The sequence below is a fragment of the Aedes albopictus genome, chromosome 2 (assembly GCF_035046485.1).
Source record: "Aedes albopictus strain Foshan chromosome 2, AalbF5, whole genome shotgun sequence".
NCBI classification, from domain to species: domain Eukaryota; kingdom Metazoa; phylum Arthropoda; class Insecta; order Diptera; family Culicidae; genus Aedes; species Aedes albopictus.
This window is the reverse complement of record NC_085137.1, coordinates 505493109-505505064: the sequence shown is the minus strand read 5'-3', so window position 1 is coordinate 505505064 and position 11956 is coordinate 505493109. Positions and strand designations below refer to the sequence as shown.

Here is an 11956-nt window from a genome sequence, read left to right as displayed (position 1 = left end):
ATTCCGCCGCTGTGTGGCGCCAGTGTGCATTCAAAACGAAGTACTTTGACATGGTTTATCTCATGATTCTAACCACCTAGAAAGTTCGTGTCTTCAGCAATGTTGATCAGACGGTCTATGGCTATCAAATGGTGGTAAGTTTAGTACGTAATTAGTGCGTAACTTTTGAAATTCTTTCGAGGATTTCTCCTGATATACTGTCGTGGATTTCTACTGAAATTCCTTCGGGGTTTCCTCCTGGAATTTCTTCGATGATTTCTTTAAGAATTCCTACGGAGATTCCTCTTTGATTCCTCATGGAATCCCTCCAGGAGTCCTCCTGGAATTTCTTCGGGGATTCCTCCTGAAAATCCGTCGATTATTCCGCTTGGAAATCCTTTGAAGATTCTTCCCAGAATTCCTTCAGGGGATCTCCCTGGGATTCCTGCAGGGATTTCTCCTATAATTTCTTCGGGGATTTCTCTTGAAATTCCTTCAGGGAACCCGGATAAAAACTAACCATAGAGTGTTTGGTGAAAACCATTTCTGCACCATACAGTGTACCAGCTACAATAAAGTGTATTGTAATGAAATGGTTCGCTATACTATACATTTACATTGGATTTTTATGTAACAATATATCATACTGTTTTTCTTACGTTTGAACCATTCACTTTTCTGAAACATTATTTTTCCGTGAATTTTCGTTTAAGATTTTTTCCGTGCTTTGTTTTGTTAATGTTTGTGACTTTTTTTGCTGCAAAGGAAAGGAAAGAGAAAAAAGTGAATATTGTCGTCGCGGTTGAAACCCGAAGTTTCCTCACACCCGACAATTGAATTTCCTCAAAATTCATACGTGAAACCTAACGTCGGACGTAGTGCGCTGGACAGCGGACCTGGCCCTCTATCCAGCGCACTGTGCTCGACGTACGTCCGACACACGGTTTCGGAGAAACATCGATTTTCGCGTGTCGAAAATTCCGATTTTCAACTGCACGAACAATAAGTTGAAACATCAATTTTAAGTCGATCACCTGGCAATCATTTGACTCATTTATCCATAACTCAGTTCAGAAGCATAATATTGAAATAAGATGTTCGACAAACTTGTAGATAAGTGGTTTTCCTACAATTATCACCAAGGACGCCATATCCTAAATCTCATATATGCGGCGTGACTCTATGCTAGTACCACCTACTCATACTAAACGATCAAAAGACACTTTTACGCCGCAAATATAAAAGTTAGAATATGGCGTCCTTGGTGATAGTTGTAGGAAAAACACTTATCTACAAGTTTGACGAACATCTCATTTCAATATTAGGCTTCTGAACTGAGTTATAAACAAATGAGTCAAGTGATTGCCAGATGATCGAAAACATCCTTGTCAATGGGCCTGATTACGAGTGTCACTTCACGGTGAAATCGAAAAAGTGACACCGGTAATAAGAACGGTGAAAGTGATTACCATTTGATTAACCCACAACTTTTTCACCGTGGATTCGCAATGTGTCACCGTGAACGATTTTCACCGTGAAGTGACACTCATAATAAGGGCCAATAACATGTTTAAAACAGTGATAAACCAGATGTCCTAAGAACTGCAGGTCCAAGCAGGGGTCCAAGAGATATGGCGGGCTATGTGTGTAGAGTGCGATGAGAGAAATACGATTGTAGGCCAACTCGGAAAGATGCAGGTCAGATTACCGTAAATCAGTGGATGAGTTCAACACTATTCTTTCGGTATTTGCTTTTAGGGGAGTTTTCTCCTCTTCTCTCATGTGAACTTGCCTTCGACCACAATCGAATCAAATGCGATTGATAAACTTTATCTTTGACGTAGAGCCATCTTCAAAATATGGACTGGACTGTACATTGAAATGACTTCTAATATAGGTTCGTCTGCGGGTTCGCTTTTTAACCTATCTTATATTTGAATAGAACTTGACAGTTTTCTTATGAGTTGTTATGTATTTCAAACTTTAGTCAAACTGGAGCCTCAATATTGCAATAACGATGAAGCACGCTGTAATGATACTTATGTACCTCGTCACCCACTTCATTCAACTACATTAGTGGTCTAATAACACTTAGCGCGCTCGGCATAGTTCCATCATGCCGCTTAAAGTGTTGCCACAAATAATGCTTAGTTTGCAAAACCCGGTTATCTGGCTGGTGGGGCATGGGAGCCTAAGCTTCAACTATTAATGCAATCAGAGACTACTCAGACTTAGACGTGGGCGATCCTATATATGAAGGGTTATCCAAAACGCTGTGGAGAATTCCCAAAGCGCATAATAATACAACATAACAAAAGAAAACCATTCCAAAACCATTTGATTAAATGTATAACCAGTAGTGAAATTACAATTAAAAACAATTTATTTACGGTACATTTTATTGTTCGAAACCATTCATGTACCATACAATGTACGATATATTTAAACCCACGTATCAGAATTTAGAACAATTCATTAACAATAAAATGTATGGTTTTGCAAAAATATATATATGGAGAAAAATATTTTTTTATATTGTTACGATACTTAACAACCTGTATAATATATTGTAAAAATCTTATTTACAATTCACGGTATGGTTTTCTACATTACATCTTATTGTTTTTGTATTTTTATTTTTACAGTGGTGTCTATTGTAAAAATATGGTTCTAAATAGTACTGTTACAATACAACGTTCGGTTTTTCTACTGTATTTTTTATTCGGGAATCCTCCTGGAATTCCGTCGGGTACTCTTTCTGGACTTCCTTCAGGGATTCCTTCGGAGATTCATCCTTGAATTCTTTCGGAGATTTTTCTTTTGGAATTTCTTCAGGGACTCCTCCTATGGTTCCTTTCGGGATTTCTCCAGGAATTATTTCGGGGACTGCTCTTGGAGTTCTTTCGGAAATTCCTGCTGAACTTCCTTCAAGGATTCCTCCTGAAATTTCTTCAAGGATTCCTCCTGATATTCCGTCGGGGATTCCTCCTTAAATTTTTACGGGACCTCCTCCTGCAATTACTTCGGAGATTCCTCCTGGATTTCCTTCGGAGTATCCTCTTGGAATTCCAGTTATGATTCCTCTTAGAATTTCTTCGGAGATTCCTGCAGAAATTTCTCATGGAATTCTTCTGGGGATTCCAACTACAATTCCTTCGGAGATTCCTCTTGTGATTCTTCCAAGAATTCCCTCACGACTTTCTCCTGGAACTCTTTCAAAGATACCCTCTGAACATTTTTCGTTGATCCCTTCTAGAGGTCCTTTGGGGATTCTTCCTCGAATTCCCTTGAAAATTCCCACTGGAATTCTTTTTGGGAGTCCTGCTGGAATTTCTTTGTGGATAATTGCTAAAATTCGTTTGGGATTCACGCAGGTTTTTTTTCGGAATTAGCTCTTGAAATTCCTGCGGGGATTCCTCCTCAAATGCCTTTAGGGATTGCCCCTAAAATTCCTTCGAAGATCCCTTTTCAATTTCATCCAGGGGTTCCTCATGGAATTTCTTCAAGGATTCCTCTAGGTGTTTTTTATAGTTCCTTCTGGAAATCTTTTGAGGATTCTTTCACGAATTACTTTGAAAATTATTTCTGAAATTTCTTTGGGGATTCCTCCTGGATTTACTTCATGAATTCCTCCTGGAATTCTTTCGGGGGTTCCTCTTGATATTCCGTCGTGGATTCCTCGGGGGATTCCTTCGGGGTATCCTCTCAGGGTTCCTTCGGGGATTTGTCTTGGAATACCTTCGTGGACTCCTGCTGGACTTCCTTCAAAGTTTTCTCCAGATTTTTTTTCGGGTATTCCCTAGGGTATTGCTTCTGATATCCCGTTGGGGATTCCTCCTTAAATTTACACGGTAACTCCTCCTGGAATAACTTTTGAATTTCCTCTAGGAATTCCTGTGGTGATTTCTCTTTTATTTTTTCGGAGATTTCTCCTGGAATTCCTTAAATTCTCCATGGAATTACTCCAGGATTTCTCCTGGAATTCCTTCGGGGTTTCCTTCTTGAATTTATTCAGAGATTTCTCCAAGAATCTTTGAGGATTCCGCTCGGAATTCCTTCGGAGAGTTCTACCGGAATTCTTCCGGTGGCTCCTCCTGGGATTTCTGCAGAAATTTCTCCTGTAATTTTTTGGGAGATTCCTCCTAGACTTCCTTCGGTGATTCCTTCTCGAACTCCTGCGGGGATTCCTCTTAGAATTCCTTTGGGGATTCTTCCTAGAATTCTCTCAGGGTTTTTTTTCTTTTCTTTTTATTTATTCGTTTATTTGGAAGGCTCGGGCATCATATTGGTATAAATGAGCCGAAATCTTTTGTTTTTACATTGAATTTATATTTTACATTTTATTACTGCCTTAATACTATGCTAGTTTGGAAACCGAAGTACTCGCGGCTGTTTCGAGGTTAAGTTTTGGAAAAAAATAAAATAAAATTGGGAAGGAGGGATTAATGGCTTTCGAACTAAATTATTTGATAACTTATACTATGTAAAAACATTGATGGGACAAATTGTCCATATCTGAAATGGAACCAAAAAGAAAGGACTTTATCGGTAGACAACGACAAGAAGAGGACAAACGGAAGGGGGCGACGACAGACAGGGGCGAACATCAAAACCAAATGGCGGACAACGAAAACAAGGAACGTACTACATCAAACTCTGACATCAACACGTTTCAAAAATTGATAAATGAGATTCCTGTATTCCAAATCAAGGCCTGCCAACACTTCTCTAACGGGTTTCTGTTGTGTTTCTCGGACCCGGAGAATTTCATGCAGCTCAGATCTAAACTCACGATACTCGTCGCATCCCCACACGACATGTTCGATATCCTGGTAAGCCACGCTACAGACACAGAGATTGCTTTCTGAGAGCCCAATACGGAAGGTATGTGCGTTCAACAAATAGTGGTTGGACATCAGCCGACACATTACACGAATGAAGTCGCGGCTTAGATTCAACCCTTTGAACCATAGCTTCTTCGACACCTGCGGAATGATGGAGTGCAACCATCTACCCATCTCTCCATCTCTCCATTTGTGTAGCCAGCTGATCAAGGTCTCCTGACGGACCAATGCAAAAAATTCGTCGAAGGCGATTTGACGCTCGTAAATATCGCCTTCGCTAACGTCCACCTTAGCCGGAGAGTCCGCCTTCTCATTGCCCGGAATGGAGCAATGTGAAGCGACCCATGCTATGGTGATGGTGTATGAGTACGCTGAGTGCTTCATCGGTTTCATTGACCGAACAGCCTCCAGAGAGCTTAGACTGTCGGTAAAAATGAAGTTGTGCTCAGGTGGAAGAGTGCGAATGTACTCTAAGGTGTAGTATAAAGCCGCTAGCTCAGCAATGTATACCGAACATGGCTTTGAAGCATGAAGGTGGCGCTATGAAATTCATTGTGGACACCGAAACCAGTCGAATTATCGGTTTTCGAATCGTCTGTGAAGAACTGTCTGTCCCCGCTAACATGCCCGAACTTACTTGCAAAAATTTGTGGAATACACACGGAACGAAAAGATTCTGGTATTCCGGTGATCTCATCCTTCATGGAGAGATCAAAATCAACTGTCGAAGTTTGGGAAGTTGTCACGATGGGTGTTCACCGGAGATGGGCTTACCTCCAGCGTCATGTACTAGTAGTACACAGTCATAAACGGGTTCCGTTCGAGCAGTTTTTCGAAATTTTCTATGACCAATGGATTCACAATCTTACGTCTCTCAGGGATTTCTCCTGGAAATCCTCCAGAAATACTTCTAAGGTATTTTTCGTCGATTCTCTCTTAGAAATCCTTTGGGGATTCTTTTTCGAATTCTCCTTGAAACTTCCATTAGAATTCTTTTGAGGATTCCTGGTGGAAATTCTTTCGGTATAGTTCGTTGATTCCTCCAAGGAATCCTTCAATCCATCTTGATTTTCTTTAGAAATTTGCGCTGGAATTCTTTCGGGGATTCCTTCTGTAAATCCCTTAGGATTTCTTCTTGAATTCATTTAGGGAATCCTACTGGATTTCCTTCTGATATTCCTCGAAAATTTTAATCATGGATTCCTTTAGAAGTTTCTGCAGGGTGCCGCGGCCCTCCTTTCCATCCTTCTCTTTCTCGTGTCGTGTTTAGGAGAGTGAGCAAGAAAAATGAAAAAGCAAGATTGCTATGCAATGCATCTAGAGGGTCTTCATTGAGCTTGCTTCGTCAGACAATGCTGCGTCGAGATTCTGCGCGTATGTGGTCTTTTAGTCGTCCCAAATCATACTGAGGCGGCCGTCGGTACCGTACTTTGTTAATCACGGACAGTTTTTGGCGCATTTTTACCATCACAAGGTAGTCGATGTTAGCGCCCCGACAGGTTCTGACGTCGATAATTTCGGAGAAGTGTCGTCCGTCAATCTGGACGTGGTCGATTTGGGATTCCGTCTGCTGTGGTGATCCCCAAGTGTAACGATAAGTAAGGCTGCGCTTCAATTGAAGAAACTCCAAACGTCCATATAGAAACAGGTTTACGCAAATGCTTGGGTTTTGTTAAAATCCTATCATACTCAGAAAAATTAGCTTGCTCGTTTAGGCTATACAAAATAGCAAGACTTCATTCATTGAGCAACGTTATTGCTGAGGCTGTAGGTTAATTATGCTAGGTGACGAATAAGTAACACACCATTTAAACATAAGACAATTATGAAGCAAACTCACAATATAGTTATAAATAGTAGATCACGTTGTTGATCTTATTCTACTGAACAGATTACGGAATGATATTGCATATTGCGGTTGATTGCAGAAAGCAATTGCAGTAGTTCATCTCTCTATACGGCTATGACGTATCACATATGTTCTCATCATGATATATTGTAACAGTTGATCAAATAAAAAAAAATATCGCTTCCACTACATGAGCTTATAAATAAACCTCATTTGATTGCAAGATGATTTATCTTTCTGTGGTGATACCACTCACTAGGATTGGGCTCTAAACGGATCAAACATGAATCCGTTGGTCTTTGCTGTCCTTTCAGTTTTCTTCGTGTCTTCAATTAGAACCCAGTTTACATCTACTCCTCCTGTAAGCGATGACACCCATAACGAGTTTACATGGACTGCGTTCAAGAAGGTAATACATATGTTGTATAATGACCACTTGCTTAACAAAGTTTCACTCATCAGGTTTCCGCTGATTACAAGGAAAACTTCGTTATGTCACCGTACTCGCTTCGTCGGCTATTCTCATGCTTCCAGGGTGTTAAGCTCCTTTCCGCTGGAGCTGGTACAAACCTCCAGCAGGAGCTGAACAGTGTGTTGAACATCGTACCCAACCAACAACCATCCGGTCAAGATCATCGGCCGTACGTTGACCAGTGGTTGCGATATGCAAACGCCAAACAACTCAACAGGACGGCCATGGCAGTGGCGATCGGGAATGAAAAAGCTTCGTCCATTTTCGACAGCATTATCAACTACTGTGTGGTGTATACGGGATACCTTCAACCGTCCGATGGCCAGAGAATGGGACAGGTTGTGAACGATGCGTTGAAGAAAATCACCAATAACTCCGTGCTGAATTACCTCGCCGATACGGACATCAACCCGAATTGGAAGTTTTTCGCGATCGATTCGTGGCAGTTTGATGGTTTGTGGAAGTATAAGTCACAAGAAGAGTTTTCGGTGACTTGTAATTTCTACGCTAGTAAGGATGACAAGAAACTGACCAAGTTTTTGTATTTCGAAGAAGTGTTTAAGTATGGATACTTTCCGGAGCTGAACATTCAAGCTGTGGAGTTGCCATATCATGATAAGAGTCCACTGTCCTGCCTGCTGATGATGCCTTTGAATGGAGGGGTTGATTCTCTTGTCAACTCGATGAATCAGACGCGTTTCAAAGAAGTCGTATCGAAGCTAGTGCCATCCAAGACTACAGTTCGTTTACCTCAATTCGAATTGAAAACTACGGTGCCCGGAAGACAGCTGCTGGAATATATGGGAATGAAGACGCCATTCAATCAGGGGGTGTTCAAGGTGTTCGAACAGGGTCAGGATGTTGCTCTTGGCGAAATTGTCCAGAAGATGGAGATAAATATGTCAGGCGATGGAGAAATACAAGGTAGTTTTTGATCTACGATCGTAATGGTGATCTGTTCAATATTTAGGATTCTTTCAGGTCAAAAGTTTCCCGACAAACAACAGGACAAACTATTCACGGCAAATCAACCGTTTATGTTTGTGATTTTCGATCGTAGTGAAGTGGTACCGGTTCTGGTTGGTCACTATCTGAAGGCGCCGGCGGATGCAGCGATGGGTCTAGCAGATGTGCAAAAATGCGATGATCCTCCCGTTGGGTATCAATAGTGGATAAGAAAGGTACAAGTGGAAATCCGGCAATAAATGGTTCAGTGATTTCCAACACAAAATGATGAGTGTAATCCAAATAGTAGAAAAAGGTCGACGACATTCTTAAGAGTTAACTACAAATGATTTATTATTGATTTCCGGATGCTCTATTCTACATAACTTGAATAATGACCTATAAATACAATTTCCTTGGTTGAATCCTTGCGAATCACAAAAATAAATGGACCATCAACAACATATTTCCCATCCGTCCCAACTCGCATCGATTTGTCAGAGTACGTCCCAGCTGCAGCACGTGTTCCATTCTCGTCGATATCGATCCTCAACGCTTGATAAACGTTCGCCAAACGACTGCTGAATCCAACAAACACATTGAACGCATCCTTCCCGAAAACATCATTCAGGCCCATGGCTTTCAAAATCCGCTTTGCTCCGATGCCTCGACTGATTGTAAACTTGGGAATGATCAACTTAAAGCGATCTTCGTACAATCGTTCATCGATCGATCGGTACATTTCCAAATCTAATCTCTCAACGACCTTTTCCAATGGCTGAGAATCAGACATAATGATCAGCATAGAGAGGTCGGCGGTTCTCTTGTAGGCAAGCTCCACTATCCGAAGATCATCGATTTCACAATACCGAAAGCCCTTGTAAGTTCGCATCATATCAACTTTTCTGACTCCGTTCAGGAAATAAAAGTCACTTTTCTGCAAACTGCTTGTATAAAACGGGTGTTCCCAGGAAGCGTTCAACGTAACGGTGTTGATGATCATCAGATTGGCGTCTCTGGAATAACCGGCTCCGTTGAAAACATCTCCCACCAACCCGTTGGTGAAGCGGGAAGCCCATCTGTTCACAGAACTCACAACCTGTTCCGGACGACTGAAATCGGCTACCTGAACGTCTACGGAGTACTCTGCTTGAAGAACCGGCAGCAGATTGGGATTGAGTTCGACCTGCGAGTGGAACACCTTGGTGATCATCTCCAGGGCATTGTTGTTCAGCTTAGTTGGCGATGTAGAGCTAGTTGATCCTGGGAATCCCAGCAGGCTTTGTAAATGGCTTGATTCGTTTCGTTTGGCTGCATGTTGCAACATAGCAAGCGTGTGCTGAATGGCAATGGGTGACACGACGCAGTTCCTACTTGGATTCAGATTGTATGCCGCTCGGAAAAAGTTTAGCGAGAATTGGGTCGAAGCATTGTCGAAAGCTGAAAATAGGTCGACGTTGAATGAAATAGTTCCGTACTCTGAATAGTGCAACAACTTACGGTCTGTTTCAGAGAAACTTCCTCCAACAATCAACAGTAATGCGAAAACTGACAAGTATTCCATTTTCTTGTTCAATCACATTTGTTTCCGATTGACAATGAACTAGGAGTTAAACTGAAACTAATCGCAGAGCTAAATGCTTCCGATTTCGCGGTTGAGCTGATAAGAGTACGCACAGCACAGAACGCAAGAAAAGTTTGTATGAATATGTCATGTTTTGCCTTTATGTGCGAAATTCGTTATAATTCACGTTTGCTCTTGTTATCATAACGTAGAATGTGCTACAGCGCACAGTGGTCCACGAAACAGATTTACGAGGAAAGATGCATTCAACGCCTTCTAATGAGTTTTTAGACAAATATGGTCTTCTACAAAGTTGTCCCTGATAATAAGGCCCTCTTTGAAATATGCATGAAAATTAGGGTGGTCTATATTTTCAAAGAAATTGGTAGCCAAACTTTTTTATTTGCAGGAATAATTATATGCATTCTTCGGGATAGTTGTAGATCTATCAATTTTGAGCAAGTTTGCTGAAGACAATTTTATGTAACTTTAAAATTGACCGATCTAGAGGTATTTTTCTGAATAAGCTTAGGGTGGTTCAAGAAAAACCGGTTTTCTGGCGTTAACTTTTTCAGTTTCGATTTTTCATCAAAATCGCCCAAGAAACACTTGTAGAGCATTTGAAGACGCGTCGTTTCGTGCGCTGAGATGGTCGTTATCTCTTTTGGTTCAAAAGTTATAGGCGTTTTTCTTAAAAAAAATCATAGTTTTTTAAAAAGGGTTGGGGCAAACATAAAAAATATCTTTGGCCCGCATTCAAAAGAAGAAATGTTGTTATAATAATATCAAAAAATTAGAGGGGTGTTATTTTTGTAACTCAAGTGAAAAATACTTGAAAAGTGCCTATTTTTTTCTAGAAAATCATCAATATCTTTTGAACGGAATGCCGTAACAACATTCTCAGCGCACGAAAATGCGCGTTTTTGGAAGCTCTTAAAGTGGTTCTCAGGCGACTTTGACGAGAAATTAAAAAAAAAGAAAAGTAATGCTTTGATAAGTTATTAATAACAAAACAAGATATAAAAACAGATTATGTGCATTGGCGTAGCTAGGGGGGTTCCAGGGGTGCCTGGCACCCCCTAGAACAAACTTGGCACCCCCTAGAATTTTTCCTTAACAGTCACCTAAAATTTAAACTTTCACACAATAATTCCAATATTTATTATTGGCACATTTGAACAAAACTTAAGCACACCGGCAATTACTTATACAACTAGGGTATCGGGATGCTTCGTTGGCATAGTCCCCTCGTTCGGCCTATCTCAACGTTAACCAAAAACTCAAAAAAGCACGCATAACTGGATATCGGAAAAGCTATGCGGCAAACAACTGTAACATTTCGTTTCAATTTTAGCACTTTGGAGCATTGAAATTGAATGAAAATGTCTCTTCGTTTATTTTTTGTAGACGCCATGATTCTTGGGCTTAGTGGGTAGTCTATACACATGATCATAAATGGCATGAATCTGGAACATTTCGAACTGACTTTTCAATAACTGAACATTTGATGCGACGGTCAAAGACTCTATTTTGAATTTGTAGATTTGTTTTCAACGAATAATAAATATTTTACAAATTGAATGTGGGCCGAATATTGAGGACATTTTTTTCACTATGTACCCAAATCTTGGCCCATCACTAAAGTGACGTCAACAACATTGCTTGCGTAAGAACCAGAAAGAACGAACAGGAAGAAAGATTTTGTGTACGGTGAGTGTAAAAATATAACACAATAATAGGGTTGCGTTGTTACCGTTAATAAATTAAAAAAGAACTTTAGTTTAAGTAATTCATTTACAGTTTTTTGAAAATTTGGCTCCGAAAATGTAATTTACAAGTAAGATTGGTGAACAAACAAATATAATACTTCAGCAGAAATATTGAAAAAATGAGATAATAAGTGATTCTAGTGCATGGAAAGCAATAGGCCAACGTTGTATCCACTAATAGGCCAATTTTTGTACCATAGACCAACGTTGCATACCATCGCATCGAATCTTTTCATCTTAATAAAGTAAATTCTTGAATATTAACGTTAGTTTACTTCCAATTGGTGAAACAAGAATTGCCTAGAGTGTGTAATAGGATCAACATATTATTTCTAGTGCTATTAATTCATGAGTTATTGTCAAAATTGTTAAAGCGGTTTGCAAATTAGGCCAAGGAATGGTACATATACCCTATTGTACGTTTTGGCGTTTTGGATATTAGTAAGAACAATCAACAAACTTCTCCATAGATTCTTCCTGAAACACTTGTATCTATTCATACATTGAGGAGGCCTAGACTTTATGGATTCCTCC

General features: G+C 40.3%; 2 protein-coding genes across 2 annotated transcripts; one reads left to right on the top strand and one right to left on the bottom strand.

The window, feature by feature from the left end:
- Nucleotides 1-6894: 6894 nt before the first annotated feature.
- On the top strand, nt 6895-8555 carry LOC115267116 (serpin B5-like). Its single transcript, XM_029873958.2, has 3 exons — nt 6895-7081; nt 7135-8068; nt 8126-8555. Exons 1-3 carry the CDS (start codon nt 6956-6958, stop codon nt 8311-8313), a joined length of 1248 nt encoding a protein of 415 aa, XP_029729818.1. The 5' UTR covers nt 6895-6955; the 3' UTR covers nt 8314-8555.
- On the bottom strand, nt 8453-9800 carry LOC109407836 (plasminogen activator inhibitor 1-like). The gene is made up of 2 exons (XM_019681001.3): nt 9590-9800; nt 8453-9529 (listed from the first exon to the last, which is right to left on the bottom strand). The coding sequence occupies exons 1-2, from the start codon at nt 9651-9653 to the stop codon at nt 8463-8465; spliced, it is 1131 nt and encodes a 376-aa protein (XP_019536546.3). The 5' UTR covers nt 9654-9800; the 3' UTR covers nt 8453-8462.
- Nucleotides 9801-11956: the final 2156 nt, after the last annotated feature.